Below are 24,855 nucleotides of genomic sequence, written 5' to 3'. Positions count from 1 at the left end.
ACATTATTAACAAGTTGATGATTAGTTTAGATTTGAAACCAAAACACATTACTAACAAGTTGTTAATTAGTTTCAATTTGAAACCAAAAGACATTATTAACAAGTTGATAATTAGTTTAGATTTGAAATCAATCATAAAAGGAAGTCTTTAGATCCCATACAACTTCGCTCTAAAAATAATTACTGATGAACTAATTCTTCTTTATGGTTTGATGATTAAACCGTAGAACTATAATGTATAACCATTACACACTAAAACAATGACTACAAAAAAAATATTGCACAAATTTTCAACACATTCGTAAAACGTCAATTTCTTCAATCTTTAAATCACTCAGCCTTAATACTACAACTTGTTTAGGACGTTAGTTCATAATTTTATTCATAAAGGACATTTTACATTAGTCATTGCTAAGCACTTCATGAAATTTACTTTTTTTTATTTTGGAAGATACTTTCAATTTAGATTTGTCATTTTTCTTTCTATACTTCTTTCTTGTATTTAAATTATTCATGTTTGATTGAAGATTTTTAGGAGTTTTGGTTAATTTGGTACCAAAAAAATTTAGTTCTGTAATAAGATAATACTTTGAAACAAACGGGCTCTACACATACATACATACATACATACATACAAATATATGAATATCTGTATATGTATATGCATATATTACACACACACAAACATATATATATATATATATATATATATATATATATATATATATATGATATATAATATATACATATACATATATATCTATCTATCTATATATATACATATACATATATATTTATATATATATATATATATATATATATATACATACATATATACACACACACACACATATATATATATATATATATATATATATATATATATATATGTGTGTGTGTGTATTTGCGTGTGTGTACGTAATTTTGTATAGTATATATGTACCCTCAAATCTATCAATACACATTTTATATACCTATCTATCTATCCTTATATATATATATATATATATATATATATATATATATATATATATATATATATATATATATGAGACATTCTTACTAATTTTATCTTATTTGATAATTAATTGTTGATTTTCCACATGCTGAACAAGGTGATACATCAGTCTCCTTAAGTACACCGAACACTAAGTGTCATGAATATTCTCGGAAAATTCTAAGAGACAATGAATCACCCTGTTAGTAGAATTGTGGTATAGATGCTCACAGTTATACGGTTGAGAAAGTTAACAGCTGCTCATAACTGTAATAAGCTGCATAATATTCATGGGTGAGAACATTAACATAAGAAATTAACCGTTTAAAATATTAGTGGCAGGGCAAAAGTGGGATGAAAATTGCTAGGAGTTGTGTCTGCCCAGTAATTGAGTCTATCAACACTTGCTCACAGATATTGGCTGAAAGTATCAGCCATTTTGCGTAGCAGTATGCTGGAAAATAGCTGCAAATGGGCACAGTAATGTCACAAAGAAAGTCGGCTATTATATTACAGCTATATGAATCAGAATGTGAGTCGTAGTGCATATCTATAAGGTTGAAAGTGTCAGTAGTTATTCACAGCCCTATGGTTGAAATTGTCAAAAGCTGTGAACAGTCCCAAGACTGAAATATTTGTAGTTGTGCTTGAAAATCTTTATAGCTATGCACAGCCTTGGAACTGATAATATTAGCTATCGTGCACAACTAAAGTGAAGGAAATATTTTCATTTTAGTACAATCGAAGCCACATCAGTTGAGAATGTCGGCAGATGATCAAAGACATGATGTTAGATGATAAACATCATTTTGCATTGTAGTAATTTGAAGAATACTAATAGTTGTCCAATAACACTAAATCACCGAGACCTTTAACGCCGCCCATGAATGGCAGAGGCAAGGGACAGGGACATTGGCCTAGCACGAAGGACAATGCCCTAGAGACTAACCATATATACATAATGATCAGCGGCCACGTCCCCTCTCCAACCAAGCTAGGACCAAGGAGGGCCAGGCAATGGCTGCTGATGGCTCAGCAGATAGACATATAGGCTCCCCCATATCCCCCAGCTTTAGCTCAAAAGGATGGCGAGGTTGCAGCGACCAAAGGAACTAACGAGTTTGAGCGAGACTGGAACCCCAGTCTGGCGTTCACCCGTCAGGGACGTTACCACATCGGCCACCACAACCAAATCTAGCGCTTCTCACATCAATCATTTCACATAACTATGATTTTGAGAACAGTATTACGATGGCTATGTGGGCCAAAGCATCAGCAATTGTACCCTAATTTTGTGATTGGGAATATTGACAGTCATTATCATTACAAGATAAGCTGTAACCGTAATTGGAAAAGCAGGATGCTAAAAGCCCAAAGGGCTCCAACAAGGAAAAACTGCCCAGTGAGGAAAGGAAACAAGGAAATAAAAAAAAATACAAGATATGTAAACGTAATCATACTACAATGAAGTCACTCTAAATGGAAAAGCAAGATGCTAAAAGCCCAAAGGGCTCCAACAAGGAAAAATAGCCCAGTGAGGAAAGGAAACAAGGAAATAAAAAAACTGCAAGAGATGTAAACGTAATCATACTACAATGCAGTCGCCCTAAATGGAAAAGCAAGATGCTAAAAACACAAAGGGCTCCAACAAGGAAAAATAGCCCAGTGAGGAAAGGAAAAAAGGAAATAAAAAACTGCAAGAGATGTAAACGTAATCATACTACAATGAAGTCAGCAATTATGTTATATAATAGACAAGTTACATAGTTATTCACAACTAAAGGGTTGAAAATAGCTGTAAATATGTATAGCATGAAGGATATTAGCAGTTGCTACCACACACAATGTGAGAATATCCTTAGTTGCGCACGCACATTTGGTTCAGATCATTAAAACTTAAGATTTTATGACCAACCAATAGTTAATACCGTCACCGCTGATACATAGCCATAGTATTGAAGGTATTAGTGGCTCTACTCAGACATTCGAGTTATAACTTGAGCAGCAAAATACAGAAATCGAATCGAACCATCTTTCCTCTATTGTTTCGTTACTTTCTCTCAAAGTTTATAAAACTTTCGTTTTTTTATATATCACTGTGTTCATCTAAACTGCAACTTGAACCTCGAAATTCTAAAGACATATTGTTTGAATATGATTTACAGATAGACATTAAGTCATTTATCATAAGAAATTTGCATGATTATGATTTTAGTCGTAAGGTCATGATCTATTTTTTCATTCCATTATATCTGCAATTTATTACGGAAAATAAATTATTCATTATTATTATTATTATTATTATTATTATTATTATTATTATTATTATTATTATCATTATTATTATTAGCTACGTTACAACCCTAATGGAAAAGCAGGATGCTATAAGCCCAAAGGCTCCACCAGGGAAAATAACCCAGTGAGGAACGGAAACCAGGAAATAAATAAAATGACAAGAGAAGTAATGAATAATTTAAAGTGTAGATACCATAATAATGTTCAGTATCTTCTCATTAACATGACCCAGAATTATTTTAACGATGTTTAAAATTAATTTTATTCTAGATTATAATAAATAATTTCCACTTTAGGATAAGGATTGACTCTGCATGGTATTTTTAAATTTAATTCAACCATGAAGGATATGATAAGGATAAGAAAGTATGTATATACATATGTATATGTATGTATATATATAAATATATATATATATATATATATATATATATTTATATATATATGTATATATAAACATATACATATACATATATATATAAATATATATATATATATATATATTACATATATATATATATATATATATATATATATATATATACATATATATATGTATACAGTATATATATACATAAATACACACACACACATATATATATATATATATATATATGTATGTATGTATGTATGTATATGAGTGTAAATTCATACAAATATGTCTATATATAAATAAATAATCATTAATTCTAAGGTCTTATTAGCATAGAAACGAACCGTAGGTAGCTCTCTTAACGACGTCATTTTACAAATGAATGAAATTCTTTAGAGAATATCTGATAGTTACCACAACCTCAAGGCACCTGATTACCTGGAATCTATCTACAGTGCACCAAAAAAAAAAAAAAAAAAAAAAAAAAAAAAAAAAATTGTATAGTACATCACTAGAAAACCAACTGCATTCAGATTTCTTAGACCCGGTAACTCCATTAGCATGCATGCAAGTCACGAACGAACCATTTAGCAACTGATCACTCCCATGTGAATAATAAAAACCACCGGTCCGTAAGCATGTAGGGAGCCTGTCGAAATAGAAGAGGCTCTGTTGATAATATTTGTTTTAGCCAGTCGATATCACAGCACGCCTGCCTCCCCCCCTCTCTCTCTCTCTCTCTCTCTCTCTCTCTCTCTCTCTCTCTCTCTCTCTCTCTCTCTCTCTCTCTCTACGCCAGAAAAAAATAGGGCGAGCTATCTCTGAATTTCCTCTACATAATGACTCTTCTGCACTAATTGCCTCGAATGTAAATTACATAAAAGCTAAAAAAAAAGAGAGAAAGAAAGAAATATTTACCTATACTAACATACTCTGATAACCATGAAATCTACTTAACACTTTTACTAACGGATGTTGAATCAACACTTAAATAGAGATTCCTTTTTGATGAAACAGATTTTTGCTCCAATTGGAGTATTTGTGCAGGGTACACACAGTGGTGGGAGTGAATTATTCGCGTTCGACTGGCTTTATTCTAGTTATTATCCTTACTCCTATTATTATCATTATATCTATTATATCTTGCTTCTCCTATTCTATCATCAAACCTACTCTTGGTGAAAGATTTTAGATTACCTCTAGATGAGATTTTTTTTTGCATGCCGTTTTTTTGGCCCATTCTTTTTACTGTGTGTTCATTTTTTCTTTTAGGTTTTTTTTTTTGTATATTCCTTTTTGATGCCAATACCGCTTGCAATTTGTTATTTGAGACAGATGAACCCCGACAAGAGATATCTATAGTGTGGTTAAGTGAAGCTTTTTTTTTAATTCAGTCTTTTTTTCTGATATGTGATTACAGAATTTTTGCATCCTGTGTGTTCTTTTATTCTAAACATAATCTTTTTGAATTTGATAGCTCGCTTGCTTTTAACACTGCAAATAATGAAGAAGGATAAGAACTCTTAGCGTGACTAGTGCATCCTCAGATATATATATATATATATATATATATATATATATATATATATATATATATGTATACATATACATATATATATGTATATATACATGTATACTACATATACATATATATATGTATATATACATGTATACATATATATATATATATACATATATATATATGTATACATATATATACTGTATATATATATATATATATATATATATATATATATAATATATATATATAATAAAAGATCTATTACAATACAGACATTGACATTTAAAGTAGTTAAAACAAAAAAGTACTTTGTTGAATTAGATTTAAATTTAAGGGTTCTGACATGAGAGATAACCTGGACAATCATTCCAGTAGTAGTGAATTTTATTCCCAAGACTATAATTTTTGCTATCCTCTCTCCTTGCTATAGCTGCTTTTATTATTATTATTATCATTATTATTATTATTATCTTTTTATCTGTGTTGTTATATTTGAGTCTATTATTATTGTTATTATTATTGTTGTTACTACCATTATTATTATTATTGTTATTATTATTGTTATGATTATTTTCATTCTTGTTATTGTTATTATTGTTATCATTATTATGATTATTTACATTACTATTATCTTAGATAGAAATTACTTCAATGAAGAACTCCTGGACTAGAATGACCCTATAAAAAAAAAAAAAAAAAAAACCCTTATGTGATCAGTTTACGTAGATGAAGAATTACCCTACAACAAGGAATTTTAGTTCCTTTTCAATTATTATTACTATTATTATTACTACCTAAGCTACAACGCTAATTGAAAAAGCAAGATGCTATATGCCCAAGGGCTCCAACAGGGAAAAATAGCCCAGTGAGTAAAAGAAATAAGGAAATTAATAAATAAATAATTCTAATTCTAAGGCGTTGGATAATTCGATCACCAATGCTCGAGAAGACGTTTGAAGAACATGACTTACTTCCTAAATTAACAGCAAATGTCAATCCTGCGACTGTCAAGAGGATGGAGTTTTTACAGGATGCCAGAAAACCTTAAATCAATCAATCAATCAATTAGCGCTTTTAGTGACTGATTCCTAAATCTTAATAACGAAATCCTTCACTGGTAATATATACAAAACGTTGCTTAGAGAGTCATGGAAACTATATTTCATATGATAGGTGTTCCACAGTAAAAATATTACATAATTTCCCACCCATTTTTTAATACTATACAGTAGACTTCTATAAAGTTCGGACTTTGGATGCAAATCCTTAACTGTTAATATACACAAAACATTAATCAGAGTCATGAAAACTATATTTCATATGATAGGTGTTTCAAAGTAAAACTATTACATTATTTCCCACCCATTTTCATAATACTGCAGACTTCTATAACGTTCGGACTTTGGATGGAAATCCTTAACTGTTAATATCCACAAAACATTACAGAGTCATGAAAACTATATTTCATATGATAGGTGCTTCACAGTAAAATTATTACATGATTTCCCACCTATTTTTTAATACTGTAGACTTCTATAACGTTCGGACTTTGGAGCTAAGTCCTTAACTGTTAATATACACAAACCGTTACTTAGAGAGTCATGGAAACTATATTTCAGGTGATAGGTGTTCCACAGTTAAAATATTACATGATTTTCCACCCATTTTCCTAATACTGAACTTCTATAACGGTCGGACTTTGGATGGAAATCCTTAACTATTAATATAAACAACACGTTGCTTAGATAGTCATGGAACTATATTTCAGGTGATAGGTGTTCCACAGTAAAATATTACATGATTTCCCACCCATTTTTTAATATTATAGACTTCTATAACGTTCGGACTTTGGATGGAAATCCTTAACTGTTAATATACACAAAACATTGCTCAGAGAGTCGTGAAAACTAAATCTCATGTGATAGGTGCTTCACTGTAGAATTATTTCATGATTTCCGCCCCATTTTCCTCATTTCCATAATACTGTAGACTTCTATAATGTTTGGACTTTGATGCACTCTTTGGGTTTTTAAGAATATGGTGCAAGTCTCAAAATTAAGGATATTCTGGTCGGTAAGAATTTTTTATCGGAAATCTTAGAGTTTTGTTAAAGCATACTAGAAATTAATTGAGCTAAATGTTCTTCAGTAATGACTGAAGACTCTATTGGACATATGCAACTCGAACAAAGATTTTTGATGATCGAAGTATACGTGCTCTAATCAAACAAATTATCAGTATCATGAACAAAGTTTCTTAATAATGTTGTTTACTTTAAAATTCAAATGATAATAAAATTGAGTATTTCCAAAATATAATAAACAAAGTTTCTAAAAGTTATTTACTTTAAAATTAAATTCATCTTGGTGCCATCCATATCAATAAGTAAATAAATAAATAATTTAAATAATGAGGAATTCTGTTGTTCTTCCTTTTATTTTACAGGAATATTTTCCTTTTGTAAGAGAAATTCCTGAAATTCCAATATCTTTAGAAGAGGTTATCGAGTAATTTTAGATTCGTTCACGAAAACCCGCATGCAATTCCGGTTATTGGCAATCAATTCAAATGATTTTATTGATGTAAGCCATGCACAAGCTTTGTTAAGTGATCTCGAATAGATTATGGGATAGATTATGGGGAAAAACTTAGATTTGATAGAAAAATACCACTTTAAGCAATTGTATAAAATATTGAATAAACATCTTGATGACTTAATATCGGCCAAAAATTATAAACACTATTAGAGAAAAGGATATATAAAATAAAAGAATTTAAACGTGAAGTGAAGTAAATAAAATATTTCATGAAAAAGGGGCAATTAATTAGAATTTACAATAAACGTGTGTATTATGTGCACAATACACATACATTGGCAGATACATATTCGAGTAAGATAAAATAAACTGAGTGTCCATTAAACACGTGTAATTGGGATATATGACCATGGGATTATTTTTCACATTTAGATAATGCTTGCAACAAGCAATGGCGTTGCTAGTGTGTTTGTAAATCATTATGATATAAGTGAGCAGCTTTATTTTTCTATAAATATTCACTGACCATAGTTGTTTTGGCTAATTTTTTCATGGCCGGATGCCTTTCCTGCCGCCAACCCTCCCCATTTTCCCGGGCTTGGGACCGGCATCAAGTCGAGGCTGGCTTGCCCCCCCCCCCCCCCCCCCCCCAGTGTGTTTGTAAATCATAATGATATAAGTAAGGAGCTTTATTTTGCTATAGATATTCCCTGACCATCGTTGTTTTGGCTAATTTTTTCATGGCCGGATGCCTTTCCTGCCGCCAACCCTCCCCATTTACCCGGGCTTGGGACCGGCATCAAGTCGAGGCTGGCTTGCCCCCCCCCCCCCCCCCCCCCCAGTGTGTTTGTAAATCATAATGATATAAGTAAGCAGCTTTATTTTTCTATAGATATTCCCTGACCATCGTTGTTTTGGCCAATTTTTTCATGGCCGGATGCCTTTCCTGCCGCCAACCCTCCCCCATTTACCCGGGCTTGGGACCGGCATCAAGTCGAGGCTGGCTCCCCCCCCCCCCCACCCCACCCCTCGATCAAAGGGATTAACAGGTGATGAGGTGTGGGACAGAGGTAGATGGAGAAAGCTGGCCAGAAACATCGACCCCACATGGAAGTGGGAAAAGATGTAGACAAAGAAGAACAAGAATTTTTCTATTAATAGTAAAAGGTTGTGGTACACTATTGGATACGTAATTGCCTGGCGATCTGCTGGACTGGGGTTTAAGACCCGTTCAAGCTCGATAGTTTCTTGTAGTGTTTTCTAGCTCGCCTTAGTGTGGGTTAAGGATGGGACTGGGGGAGCCTATAGGTTTACCTGCTGAGTTATCAGCAACCTTGTCTAGCCCTCCCTGGTTCCAGCTTCGTTGGAGAGGAGGCTTGGCTGCTGATCACACACACACACACACACACACACACACACACACACATATATATATATATATATATATACACATATATATTATATATATACACTGTATATACATAAATATTATATATATACACTGTAAATATAAATATATATATATATATATATATATATATATATATATATATATATATATGGCCAGTCTCTAGGGCATTATCCTGCTAGACCATTGTTACAGTCCCTTGTCTCTGCCATTCATGAGTGACCTATAAACTTTTAAACCAATAAAAGAGAGACTTAAAAAAAATCAGCCAAGCTTGAAAATTGATTATTGACCAGATTAAAAGGAAATAATCTCCAGAAGAATAACGTTTTTGATAACAAGATATAATTAGAGGAAATTTCCTAGAGGAAATTAATGAAGTTTGAGATTTGATCCATACTGTACAGAAGAATTGTTTGTTTACAGATGTTTATTTTGGATGTTACTGATAATAATTACTAATAATGAACTATGTAACCAATAAGATACAAATATATTTTTTCTGAGTTATAAATCAATATAAGAATTTTTATTTCTATTTTTCCATTTTCTTGAAGTTTTAATATAAAGAAAAGTATAAACGTTTTAAAAATAACTTCTGAATAATTTCTTTAGGAAATCGTGATGTTTAAGCTGAAACTGACAATAGCAGTATATTGGGGGTAAAAAGGTATAAATTTTCTAGGCTTTTTCTTTTACGACTAAATTCCCAAAGGTGATTACGATCTAATTTCCTACTGTTGGCTCTTAAATTTACGCATGATAATAAAACATTAAGATCACACGGTTTCCTAACGTAATCTAGAGAAGGTCGACCTTTGCCAAAGAATATCTCTATTATTATTATTATTATTATTATTATTATTATTATTATTAACCTAAAATAGAAAAACTTAAGATCCAGGGGAAACTAAAGTATTGGACTAAACTTATCGGTCAAAGATTATTCTAGTTACAAGGGTGAAGAGATCCTAATCTACGATGCATTTTCAATAAGTAAGAAATGATTCACTACACAGATTACAAAAAAAAAAAAAAAAAAAAACAACAACACCATGTCAATTTCACTATAAGAATGTTAATGGCAAACGAAAAGTAAATTAGCTCTCGTCAGTTTATGCGAATATTTTCATTTCATCTAATTAAACTTACTTGTAAAACCTTATTAATTAGATATGTTGGATGTGAGCTTTTCGTGTGGTTGACCAATATGACAATTAAATATTTCTATTTTATTTGATTTTACTTTAAGTGCGTAAAAATTTTTTATTTTTCCAGTTTTCACAATTGTATTGTACAACTTCTTCTCGGAAGATGGTGAATGTTTCCCAAATACAATACTTTGGAAAACTTCATCGCTTTGTGTTTCACATCATTTTAAAGTGCTAATCACCTTTGCATCTTTGCAATAGAGGTGAAATCCTCTTGTCAGGCTTGAAAGCAAACAAACCCAAAACATCACTTCCTCAAATTTCTTGCAATATTCTGCAAACCGTAAAACCAATTCCAGATAGAACTTTAATTCAAACTCCACCAAAATATTGCCTTTCTCGGTTTTATCTATTCAAAGGCCTTCATATGAGCCACCATATCTTAGGGCGCTGTTTTGATCGATTGATTTATCTGATACCATACTTCTGGAGGGTCTTATTCCGTGCAGGCGTCTGCCCTACGTCAGGAATATTAGGTAAATCCGTATTATAACTTATTTTACATTATTGTTACTTGTCATTACTTGATAGCAATCCCTTATCTCTCCCTGGTGTTACGTTGCGTGATTGTGTGTGACGAGTTATTTTGGCTATCTATGCCTTTCTCGGTATAACTATTAAAGCCTCTTTAATAATTCTGGGGAAACGTGAGGATTCATCTCTAATTGAAATTTGGTCCAAACTTTTCAAGAAACCCAAAAGCTTCCTCAGATAAGATTTATATTCCACTTGACCCTATAGAACTCCTGAAGAAACTTCTAAAATTCTTCAAAAAAGAAAAAAAAACATATATTTTTCTTAAATACTATGGCTCCACTATTGATAAATCCCAAATAAGCTCATAAAATTCCCCAAAGAAGACCTATATTTTGCTTAAACCCTATGGCTCCACTCTTGAGAAATCTTAAAGACGCTCCCAAACTTTTACAAAGAAGATTTATATTCTGCTCTTTTACCCCGTAGCTCCACTCCTGAGAAATCCTAAATAAGCTCCTAAATTTCCTCAAAGAAGTTTTACATTCTGCTTAAATCCAGTGGTTGTACCCTTGAGAAATCTTGAAGAAGGTCTTAAATTTACTCACAGAAGATTTATATTCTCCTTAAATCCTATGGCTCCAAGTTTGAGAAATCATAAAGAAGCTCCTAAACTTCCTCAAACAAGATTTATATCCTGCTTAAATCCTGTGGCTCCACTCTTGCGAAATCCTAAAGAAGCGCCTAAACTTCCTCAAAGAAGATTCATATTTTCCTTAAAACCTATGGCTCCACTCTTGAGAACATCTATTGTTATCTTCCAAAACCCTGATAAAGCTACTGGAGTTGTTTCAGTGGTCTGCTAAACTTAACCAAAGAAGATTTGTATTCTTATTAAACTCTATGGCTCAACTCTTGAAAAATCATAAAGAAGCTCCTAAACTTTCTCAAGGAAGATTTATATTTTGCTTAAACCCTATGGCTCCACTCTTGAGAAATCCTAAAGAAGCTACTAAACTTCCTCAAAGAAGGTTTATCTTCTGCTTAAACCATACGGCTCCACTATTGAGAAATCTTAAAGAAGGTCATAAAGTTCCTCAAATAAGATTTGTATTTTACTTAAATCTTATGGCTCCACTCTCATGAAATCCTAAAGAAGCTCATAAACTTCCCCAACGAAGATTTACATTATGCTTAAACCCTACAGCTCCACTCTTGAGAAATCCTAAAGAAGGTCCTAAACACCTTCGATGAAGATTTATATTTTGCTTAAACCCTATGGCTCTACTCGCATGAAATCTTAAAGAAGCTCCTAAACTTTCTCAAAGAAGATTTATATATTTACATCCCCGAAGAATATTTATATTTTGCTTAAACCCAATGGCTCCACTCGCATGAAATCCTCAAAGAATTCCCAAACTTTCTCATAGAAGATTTATATATCACTTAAGCCCTATGGCTCCACTCTTGAGAAATCCTAAAGAAGCTCCTAAAATTTCTCAAAGCAGATTTATATTCTGGTTAAGCCCTGTGGCCCAGCACTTGAGAAATCCTATTGTTATCTTTCTAAACCCTGATAAATCTACTAAAATTGTTTCAGTGATCTCGTAGAGCTTCATTACTGTATCTAACTATTCATAATTCTTGACACCTATCAACAAATATATTTGCATTATTTAGTGAAATGTGACATCATCATTCATTTATGAAGGTGTATCACCCAGAGACTCCTTTTGTTTAAGCAACTTTAAGGTTTTTCTGAAATCTAAAGTTGCAATAACTTTCTGAAACACAAATTCTCCTTTCTCTCAGCTTTTCTAATATCATCCGAATTAAAAGACTTGTAAAAGTTATTTAATGTTTTACTCAAATCTAAAAATGCATTGCATTTAAGATCTTTTAGTAAACTTCTAAAAATCCTTTCATTTATCTTCTTTACATTTTGGGATTAAACTCAAAAACTCCTGCCATTTTCAATGTTCTTCTGATAACTAAAATAAACTCAAGAAAGGGAGGTTTTAGTTATCAGTCTCTAGCGCTTCATAAGAATTACGTTTGTCACAACTGCTGAATAATGATACATATTCATCAAATGGCATATTTTATAGAAAAACAGTACATTCAGTAGGATACTACTGATAATGGCTTAATCTCTATATTATTATTATTATTATTATTATTATTATTATTATTATTATTATTATTATTATTATCAAATGCTAAGCTACAACCCTAGTTGGAAAAGCAGGATGCTATATAGCTGCAATACTACTGTAGTATGTCCATAGAGGTTTCCAGTAAATTTTCGTTGGGCACATTGTCAATAGATGGCTCTGATCAGGGAGCTAAGGCACATTTTATTTTTTTCTAGAGGAGCATTCCGGTTTACACCTTGCTGCCTTTGACTATACAATGATACTGATAACAATCAAATAACAACGTAAATACCGTAAATATGTTAAAGTTCTTTAATTACTTTATCGTGACTTGAACTTTTTCCAAGTTTTTTTTCATTTTTCTTTTACATTCAGCTGATCCACAGACTTCTCGTTAGTGGTCTTTTAATACTTTGTCATAAGGCAGTAATCAAGTTTCTGAAGTACTTCTTGTTCAAGTTTTTTCAATACTTTCTGAAACCCGAAGACTTCTTCTCCTGTGCAAGAATCTTAAATGTTACCGAGTTTTTCCTTTATATTTTGTTGAAACTTAAGGACTTAGCCTTTAGGTGTAGGTCACACGGTGGATTTTCATTTACATTTAAAGGCCGCTCATGAAAGGCAGAGGCAAGGGGCAGTGACAATACCCTATCAAGCAAGACAATGCCCTAGAGACTGACCATATTGCATACGATCCGCGCCCAAGCCCCCTCTCCACCCAAGCTAGGACCAGCAACGAGGACCAGGCAATGGCTGCTAATGACTGACCAGATAGACCTATAGGCTCCCCATCCTTAGCTCACAACGATGGTGAGGTTACAGCGACCAAAGAAACTACCGAGCGATCACCAAGCGAGGACGCTACCACCAGGGCACCACAACACATTCATTTGAACAGGAAATTTTTTACACCAATTTCTCATAATTGCCGTTGGAGCTACAATGCCGTATCTATAGGTAGTAGGTTGGCCAGGGCACCAGAAACCGTTGAGGTACTACCACTAGAGAGTTATTTGGTGTTTTGACTGGCCAGACAGTACTACATTGGATCTTTATTTCTGGTTACGGTTCACTTTCCCTTTGCCTACACATACTCCGAATAGTCTGGCATATTCTTTACAGATTCTCCTCTCCCCTCATACACCTGACAACACTGATATTACCAAACAATTTTTCTTCACCCAAGGGGTTAACTACTGCACTGTAATTGTTCAGCGGCTACTTTCCTCTTGGTAAGGGTAGAAGAGACTCTTTAGCCATGGTCAGCAGCTCTTCTATGACATGGACACTCCAAAATCAAACCAGTATTCTCTAGTCTTGGGTAGTGCTATAGCCTCTGTACCATGGTCTTCCACTGTATTGGGTTAGAGTTCTCTTACTTGAGGGTACACTCGGACAGGCTATTCTATCTAACTTTTCGCTTTCTTATCTTATCTAATCATTTAAAGTTTATATAGGAAATATTTATTTTAATGTTGTTGCTATTCTTAAAATATTTTATTTTTTATTTTTTCCTTTCCTCACTGAGCAAGTAATAATAATAATTAGTACTTGCTAGATTCATTTCAACTCTATCACAGCAAAACTATCAATAGTCATTCACACAGTGATCCTTTTGGAAGATTTAAAAGCTATTTCTTAGGGTAAAAATGGTCTTAGCAACAAACTTTACATTCTCTTCGGTCATACCTTCTCTCTCTCTCCCCCCCCCCTCTCTCTCTCTCTCTCTCTCTCTCTCTCTCTCTCTCTCTCTCTCTCTCTCTCTCTCTCTCTCTCCTAGTTTTCGCTACCTGGAAAAGAATAAGAATTTTATCTTTTAATATATTTCATGGACACGAATACTGAGACATAGATCGTTAATAATAATAATAGTAGTAATAATTGTTATTATCATTAATACTATTATTATTATTATTATTATTATTATTATTATTATTATTATTATTATTATTATTACTAGCTAAGCTACAAACCTAGTTGGAAAACAATGATGCTATAATATGCCCAAGGGCTCCAACATGGAAAACTAGCCCAGTAAGGAAAGGAAATACGGAAATAAATAAACGATATGAGAAATAATAAACAATTAAAATAAAATATCTTACACAAACAGTAACAACAGCAAAATAGATATTTCATATAGAAACTATAAAAAGTCTTATGTCAGCCTTTTCAACATAAAAAACATTTGCTGCAAGTTTGAACCTTTGAAGTCTACAGATTCAACTACCTGATTAGGAAGATCATTTCACAACTTGGTCAAAGCTGGAATAAAACCTCTAGAATACTGTGTTCTATTGAGCCTCATGATGGAGACAGCCTGACTATTAGAAGTAATATTTAGATCAGGAATAAGAAATTTAATAGACCGTAAGTTCCTGTCCAACGAATTAAGATGAGAATCAGCAGCTACAGACCAGATAGGAGAACAATACTCCAAACAAGGTAAAATGAAAGAATTAAAACACTTATTCAGAATAGATTGATGACCGAAAATCTTGAAATACTTTCTCAATAAGCCAATCTTTTGTGCAACTGAAGAAGACACAGACCTAATGTGTTTCTTAAAAGCTGTCGAGAATCACACCTAAAATTGTAAAAGTGTTAAAGAAACATAATTGATGCTGAGATCCGGATGTTGAGGAGCCAGTTGTTCAGTAGTAAAACTATCATTTATAATTGCGCATACGAATGCCTTTTAAACCAGTCAATAAGATAGATTCTCTTTAAACCAAACAATAAGAAAGATTCTCCTTAAACCAATCAACAGGAAAGATTCTCTTTTTAAGAGATTTTCACAAAAGCCTACATTTATATCATGCCGTCTGAAAATTCAAAATGTATCTTTTTATACAAATTTCTTCGAGTTATTTGAATAATGTTCATACTTAGAAAGAGGAAATTGACAAACATGGAAATATATTATCCATAATATTGTTCTTTACATTGCAAATACCGCAAGGAAAATCTTATGTACCACATTTAATGATGAAAAACTTTCCATGTAATGTCATTCACAATATATTTCTCCCATACTCCCAATAGACATATCAAAAGAAATTTAATTTCTTTACTTCAACGCTTTTATATCTTTCTATGATTTGAGTCTATTCAGACTAAACCATTTAATAGAAATGCAACAGATATCAGGAATTTGTGTGTTTTTACACCTCTTGATCATTTCCATAGACAATACATACATGGAAATCCATGACCACTTTTCAAATACTATTTGCAGAGAATTTTCTCATCCACAAGCATCTAGAATTTTGACCAGGTTGTTTCCAATGCTCTTTAACAATACCTAAATGGGGAGTAATTTTCCTTTTCTTTGCTTTCTAAGTTAATCTCTATTAATCATTGTTTCCCCTCTGATTAATTAGTCTTCTCAATTAGTGTGCATTCTTAGTCTTTCTTGTGTTCCAGGAGTATATTTCAACTTTAGCTTCCATTACTCGATCCGCATACTTTTTTTATATACTAAAATACCAAAGGCAAAATCCGTGAACATGTGTTATAAGATATACTATCCTTTGGAACGTTGCCATTGATGGTTTTTGCTAAATGTCTATATAACTTTCGATGATATCAAGTTACTCTTATCTATTATCTATTTGAACATAAAAGCATTTGCCAATTTACGAAGTATAAAACCTTTATCCATTTGTGATAAAACGCAAGACTGCAGATAATAAACATATACTTTATTGTTGACGTAATATTTCGTCAGATTAGCAAGATTAAGAGGATAACATACATACTTCTTGGTTCTAAAAGGATTTTGATAATACTTGCTTACTGGACAATTTGTGTGATTTTAAAATTCACCTCAGCATAAACAATGATATCGTGATGAAAATAAGTAAAGATGTTGGTTGTTTGTCCTCTTGAATGTTATTTGAAAAGACTCTAGATTCTTTCAACCATTTATAGTAATAACAGTCAACACCAGCTACCAGAGACAGTTTCTTTTGTAGAATGCTTTTATATGGCTGAATAGCAAATCTAAGTTTTTAATTTGGAGAAATAAAGCTCATTCACTCATAGGTCAAAGAACTTTCTTTATTAATAGAATGTTTGATGACTGCCTGTGAACTAAGCATTAGGTCTACAGATTTTTTCGTCAGATACAAATAAAACTGACTGCACAAGTGTTTCATAGTGCATATATCCATTTGAGTCTTTTGTATCATTATTACGGACTCTCCCTGTACAGGAAGGAAATAAGTGTGGATATCAGACAGTAGTGCATGACGAAACTGCGAAGAAGTCAAGAGTGTATGTGTGTGCGTGTGTGTGTAGATAACAGTAAACAATAATGTGTGCATACTCTTACAACATCTTGACATGGTTATATAAAAACCAATAAAATGTTGCAATAATACTGAGAACAAAAACTGGTGTACGTAACAGATCATTAGGCTAATAATTATTACTCGATGATGGAAAGTCTCACCAGATTCTTTCAGACGTTCAAATATAGCTCATTATAAACAATTTCCTTGAGATGTTTGGTGCGGCCCTGGCAGCAGCTGTAGTGAAGGCAATCCTACTTTGACAGCAACAATATAGTGGTAACAGTTTAAAGGTTTAAAGGTCGCTCATGAATGGCAGAGGCAAGGGACAGTGACATTGCCCTAGCAATCAGGACAATGCCCTACAGACTGACCATATATTATATGATCAGCGCCCAAGCCTCCTCTCCACCCAAGCTAGGACCAGGTAGGGCCAAGCAGTGGCTGCTGATGACTCAGCAGATAGACCTATAGGCTCCCCCAACCCCCCAACCTTAGCTCACAAGGATGGTAAGGTTGCAGACACTAATGGCACTAACGAGTCTGAGCGGGACTCAAACCCCCGACTGGCAAACACCAGGCAGAGACGTTACCAATCAGGCCACAGCAAGATCAATCAAGAGAGAAAAATAATTATACAGAAAGCAATGTCACTTAAAGAATACGAGATATCAAGAGAAATATAGACAGGCTACCTTAGTTTACTGCCTTTAATTAAACAGTAGTTAATCAAAGCCTAAACACTGGTACCTGTTTTATATGTCAAGGATAAACCTAAGGTTGTGGAAACGGGATTGTTCTCAAGATTTTTAAAACAAAATATACAGAGAAAAATTTCCGGAAAGTGGATATTTGCGTTCAAACTAAGGTATATAGAATCAAAGTGAGACTCATAGTTGCAAGATAAAGAACACTATATTAATAAAAAAAAAAAAAAAAAAAAAAAAAAACCTGGTGATGTAGAATTAACTACTTGAGGAGCAAAGGGAGAGTTAGATAAACATAGAAATCCAGGATAAAATTAGGGTTTTAAACTGGCTTCTGACAAAAAAGGAAGATATAACCCAGTAAAAAACAAGATATAGAGAGCATATAGCCCAGTACGAAACAAGATATAATGAGCATTATAATCTAGTACGAAACAAGATATAAAAAGCGTATAGCCTAATAAAAAACAAAATATAGTGAGCGTAAAGCCTAATACGAAAAAAAATATCGTGAGCATTATAATCTAGTACAAAACAAAATATTGTGATTGTATAGCCTAGTACAAAACAAAATATAGTGAGTGTATAGCCTAATATGAAACAGGATATAGGCTATTGAGCATATAGCACAATACAAGACAAAATATAGTGAGCGTATAGCCTACTGTAAAACAAGATATAGTAAGCATACAGCCTAATACGAAACAAAATATAGTGAGCGTATAGGCTACTGTAAAACAAGATATAGTGAGTACATAGCCTAATACGAAACAAGATATATAAAGCGTATATCCTAACACGAAACAAAATATAGTGAGCATAAAGCCTACTGCGAAACAAGATATAGTGAGTGCATAGCCTAATACGAAACAAGATATATAGAGCGTATAGCCTAACACGAAACAAAATATAGTGAGCATAAAGCCTACTGCGAAACAAAATATAGTGCGCTTCTAGCTTAATACGCAACAAAATATAGTGAGCGTATAGCCTAATATGAAACAAGATATAGTGAGCGTATAGCCTAATACGAAAAAAACATATCGTGAGCATTACAATCTAGTACGAAACAAAATATAGTGAGCTTATAACCCAGTACGAAACAAGTTATAATGAATTTCAGTTGTACTCTAAGCCTATGATTCCCAGACAATAGAGCCATAGAAAGAAAGACAATTAACTTTCAAGACTACACGAATTATTTTACAACTAATTCCCATCACAAAACTGGAATTTATAAGTGATTTTTTTCTTAATCTTTTTCTGTTGTTGTTGCAATTGTTATCAATGCAATGTGGAAGGAAAGTTGATACGTTTATTTATGAATTCAATGCATTTGAAATATACCTTATCATTTACTAATATATTACCTTATCTATAGTTTGTTCTCACATCAATCAAATTCAGCTTCTTTGTAAATCAGTCGGTGATTTATGTAAATGCTTTATCCAAAGATTATTATAAAAAATACGTAATAATCTCCAGTAAATGTTTAAACACTAACCTAACCGACTATTACTCAATGTCCCACATAAAAGGCTTAGTGTAATCTAAATGATAGAATCAATAAAAAAAATTCCATGAAGCAAAAAATGAAAAAAAGGGTAAATTTCAGAATAAAAAAAAGATTTCGCGCTCTGCTAAACGACACCAAATATCAGTTACAACATCAAATGAAAAATATTTTGTAATTACATTGCGAAATGAAAGATCACCCAATGGCATCTTATCAGTAGATACAGTTTTAAAATAACAAGGGACCCAAAATGTACCTTGAGTAACCTCAGGGCATTGAGTGAAAAACTAAAACAAGTAAAATCCTAATTACTAGGATTTAAGGTATCCAATTTTTGGTGAAAAGCGACAAGAAAAAGGAAAATTGTGAATAAAGGTAATCTTAAAATTGATAAGCATAAAAGCAATTTTCGGAATATCAAAATTAAAATAAAAGAGAGCGCTTGATACATTTTTTTTTTCTGCAAGGGCAGACTCTATAGTCCACAGACTATGTACATTGTCATATTTAAGTTTTATAGCATTTGGGACCAATGTTAAAGTACGCTTGCTTATTCTCTAAGGTAACATAATATCCCAGATAGCAGAATAAATTATTTACATTTCATATTTCATATAAATAGTCATTATTTAAGCTTTCCTTTCATATTCACATCAGTAGTATAAAGTAATATAAGATAAAACATGGAAAGTATCCACACCATCTTGAGCTGCACCAATGAACAGCAAAGCACTATATCAAGATTTCTAGTGATTTCATATCTTCTAACACTAAAACGTGACAGATCGTCTTTTTTGTCTCACAGATTAATATCTATAAGTGAATAGTTTTCCTCAAAAAAAAAATTAGCCATTATGATCTATATCATCTAACAATATTCTAATATTTGACAGGATTTAAACATACATTTATTAATTTTTCTTCATCCTCTGAAAACAGTAACTCATCTCCTGAATCTGAACGGTTGGTAACCAATATCTGCACTACAAAAATAATCAAATATTTCCTCGTTGGATTCCTTGTAGGAAATCTGTCAAATCGCAAATTAGCAAAGTCTGGAAGGGTTTATCTTAGGACAAAATTAGAACCAATCACAGAGCGAGCTCGTTCATTGGAAGCATGTATTGCCAACCTTTAATGGTGACCCACACGTATGGTGTGCACAGCACATCCATGTACCACTTTCTAGAACAGAGGAGCAATGAGATTATGTTTAATTGCGAGCAAAGCGGGACACAGAAGAGCAAAGACCATTTGAAGGACGTGATATAAAAGGATCCGTCAATTGGTGGCAATGAGTGCGAACCCACGTGGATGGCACGTACAGCAGATGTGATTATGTTTAATTGCAAACAAAGCAAGCCGCAGTGAAGTAAATACCATTTGATGGATGTGAAATTAAGTGATCCGGGAAGTGGTTACAAGGATTACTGAGTAGGTAAAGATGTCATGGTTTTGCAATTGCCTACACGGAGTGAGCTCGCGCTCTAATTTCGTCCTGGGACGAAACCTTCCAGACTTCGCTAAAATGCTGCCCTTCCACTGTTTCCAATGCCGTCTGATCCTCTTAAACTTGAAATAATATGACTTAGGATACCATCATTATCCCTTTTTATTGAGGATATTTCAAGTTGTCTCAGCTACGTTGGTCTCTTAATTTGTCATACAATTGTTATGTAGCTCATGGGAAACTTAGAACTTTAGATGTTTCACCACACAGTAAAATAAGGCTCTACAGACCCCTTTAGACAATATACAAAGTTTCTATGCAGCCCTTACACATTGATTACCAGCGTGTGAGAAGATTTGCTGTAGATAGGATTCTTCTCATAGAAATTAATGGGGAATATAGTTAGCCTTGTTTGTGATTCCAACTTCTTAAATACAAGTATTATGGTTACGTGTATATCAGTTTAGTGAAATTCGCAGTATAAATAATAGAAAGAAGCTGAAAAATACACAGCAATTTCTTCCATTTGTTCTAACTTGACGCGTTATGTAATGTTCAATAAGGAATTCGACTCTAAATCTAGACTGGTTACTTCTAAGCCTCAGCTCATTAAAAAACTAATTCCCTTTATTGATTTGTCCTGAAACGTTAATAATCTTAATCACTGGGATTAAAATACTCTGTAACATATTTTGTTTTGTAATGCTCAAGCTAGGGTCATCTTTTCCAGTTACCTCTAATTCAAATTCGAAGCATCATAATCATTAGTCAAACCTCGGCTTTTGACTCTGTAGTGTGGCTTCCCTTTTCACTTTGATCTCATCTAGTTCACAAATCTAGGATAATCATTTCCCGGAAGTAGAACTATACTGACTGATTAATCCAATTCGAGCTGAGTTGAAGATTATTTCAAATTGACATTAATGAACTGCCATTTCCTGGTACTTAAGGAGTTCTTTGAGCTAATTTAATAATGAAATATGCAATATTTTCCAATATCTTGAGCATATCAAATGCCCAACTCATTACGCAATACTATGCATTCATTTTATGTACAATACAACAAAATTCACTGGCTCTTTTAAAGTTAACCGCTTTAAAATCATCTTCCTTTTTTCGCCTGATCCAAACAATCTTACCTCTTTCTAAGGGTAATATCAATGGCTTTCAGAATCAAACTTGATTCCCTCTTCTTTGACGTTTCATCTCTAAACATGTATTTTCTATATCGTGTTTGTTCCGTTAGTTACCTCAGTGTAGGGGAGTAAACTACAAGGAATATAAGGATATTGAAAAATTCAAATTCCTTCACAGATATAAAACTTCTTTTGCAATAAGAGCAAACAGCAAGATTCGGGAAATGGAAAGTTGAGTGAGTTCCACCAAATAGAGATATTTGAAATAAGAAAAGGTTATAAGATTTGTTCGTTGTGTTAAAGAAAGCAGAGACCAGTAACATTAGTAGGCTAAATGATGAAGCAATTCATTTGGTAATTATTTGACCTTTAACCATCATTTTAGATGGGTTAAAGTACTTGTGTTTAGAGCTTCGACGGAAGTTAATGTTTCCCGTAATCTGTTCAACGAAGGGGATGCTAATACATTAACTGTTCTCAAAGTCCGTGACAAAAGAAATATCGAAAGAAATAACGCTGCTGAAGATTTCAATCCATGTAATCTGCTGTTTCAAAAATATGTATTAATTCAGACTTACTAGATTTCTTTTGGAAAAACAAATAAGAAAAGAATTTAATTTAAATCTTTATTCTTTACCAGCTTTTAAACTTGGTGTGCTTGAAGAAATTTCACTGTATTTTATATCTCCATTACAAAATATTTACAGCGAAATACAAAGATCGTTTTTAATTTTTTTTAACCTTTTAATTCTTTTGCAATAATATAATTCCAATTTTATCATATATTTTCCTATTAGAATAGCTTAGATGTTTCATTACGGTTCCTGACCCAATTTGAACTATATTTTGAGAAACGCAAGGGCGTCAACAAATATTTCACGAGCAAATTATATTTTTTTTTTCTAAGTCTTATGCAATCATTCTTATCCATAACCTACTTAAATTTGGCAATTCTTTTATAAAAAAATTTGAAATTTTTGGAAATACTTTTATGAAATTGCTTAATTTGGGCAATTCCTTTATGAAATTTCTAAATTTTTGGTAATGCTTTTATGAAATTGCCTAATTTTTTGGCAATGCTTTTATGAAATTGCTTAATCTTTGGTAATTATTTTATGAAATTGCTTAATTTTTGGCAATTATTTTAAGAAATTGCTTAATTTTTGCCACTTTATGATATTCCTTAATTTTTGGCAATAATTTTAAGAAATTTCTTAAATTTGGCCAGTCCCTAATGATATTGCTTCATTTTCGGCAATTCCTTTAAGAAATTGCTTAATTTTTGGCAATTCTTTAATGAAATTGCTTAGTTTTTTAGCAATTCTTTTATGAAATTGTTTAATTTTTGGCAATTCTTTAATGAAATCCAATAAGATTTATCTTTTTTTTTTACATATCTACTGTAATTATCGAAATTCGGTCCACATACAGGTCCCCTACATTAAAAAATTCTGGAGATGTTGAGAGTGAGAGATAGATAACCAGAAAGAAAATGACTCCGGATTAACTCTCATATGATTCCATTTCATTAAAATTTAACAGTTACAAATAACCACTCCGACCTCATCGAATTCTACAAACGGATACGTCACAAACCCACATCAACTATTTCACGCTTTCTGATGAATCATTACAAAGTTGATCCAAGAAATTACCATAATTAGTCCTAATAATTTCCATTTAAGAGTTAGACTCCCATCCCTTTATCCATGTAAGGAAAGAAGACATATTATTATATTATTATTAGTAAACAAACCCTCCTTACGACGAGATACTATACAGTTGTTATACAACAGTGATTTTTAGTTTGACATTTTCAATAAGCCTTAGATGTTTTCCTTCACAAATCTATAATATGACAGCAGATGGCAAGGTGACTAACGCCATTGTTCCTTTATTAATTAAGTATCACATAAATATAAAGGCCCCATTTAAGAGAAGTTGTTTAGCTTTACTTTATGATTCATTACCTACAGCAAAATAAATCAAGAACCTGTTTTATATACAGAATTTTTTTATAGATTACTCAAGCATTTGTATTCAAAGCTCAAAATTCTCTTAAATCTGGCCTCCTTACTTCTTAAATCTTGATATCTTTTAAATGTCCTAATGGAACTAGAAAATGTGTATGTTTTAAACAAATTCTTTCTTGTCTTATTATTCTATATGTTCTCTGTGTCTTATCTTTGAATAAGTGTGTATATATATCTAAGGACACTCAAAACATCTTTCGAAGGATTTCTGTTGACTTTAGGAATAATTCTATTTAAATACCTTAAATACATTTGGAATGTTTACAAAATGTTTCTGTCAACATATCACCTACTTTTCTCTCTCTCTCTCTCTCTCTCTCTCTCTCTCTCTCTCTCTCTCTCTCTCTCTCTCTCTCTCTCTCTCTCTCTGTTATTATTACTATTATTATCATAATTATTACTAATAATTCAAAGAAAAGTATTTAGAAGGATTATAAATTTTTTTTCTGTCATCTCATCTATTAGCTGCTCTCTCTCTCTCTCTCTCTCTCTCTCTCTCTCTCTCTCTCTCTCTCTCTCTCTCTCTCTCTCTCTCTCTCTCTCTCCATTATTATTACAATTATTATTGTTATCATTAACGTAAGTGTGATCATCATTGATATGACATTTTCAAATTCATCATCTTTCCTCTGAGAAATGTTTTGAGTGTCCAATAACAGGAATCTAACCTTTGTCTTCCTATAATTACTAACACTACTTTATTTTCAGCATCAAAATGCTGCCCAAACATTGGTGAGTTCGGCAA

General features: G+C 32.5%; 1 protein-coding gene across 7 annotated transcripts in view; it reads left to right on the top strand.

Annotated features, from left to right (window-relative positions):
* LOC137655857 (sodium/potassium/calcium exchanger Nckx30C-like) overlaps positions 1-24,855 on the top strand; it is a 705,766-nt gene that overhangs the window by 450,531 nt on the left and 230,380 nt on the right. For 5 of the 7 annotated variants that reach the window (XM_068390051.1, XM_068390048.1, XM_068390053.1 and 2 more), the window contains one exon: positions 24,819-24,842. The exons of the other annotated variants lie outside the window; for them this stretch is intronic. In XM_068390051.1, coding sequence (XP_068246152.1) covers positions 24,819-24,842 — 24 coding nt within the window. The remainder of the gene's footprint in view (positions 1-24,818; positions 24,843-24,855) is intronic. 7 annotated transcript variants of the gene reach the window in all.

Source organism: Palaemon carinicauda, chromosome 16, assembly GCF_036898095.1.
Source record: "Palaemon carinicauda isolate YSFRI2023 chromosome 16, ASM3689809v2, whole genome shotgun sequence".
Classification (NCBI taxonomy): domain Eukaryota; kingdom Metazoa; phylum Arthropoda; class Malacostraca; order Decapoda; family Palaemonidae; genus Palaemon; species Palaemon carinicauda.
Note: the sequence above shows the minus strand (reverse complement) of the source record. Positions and strands in the feature narration are given on the sequence as shown.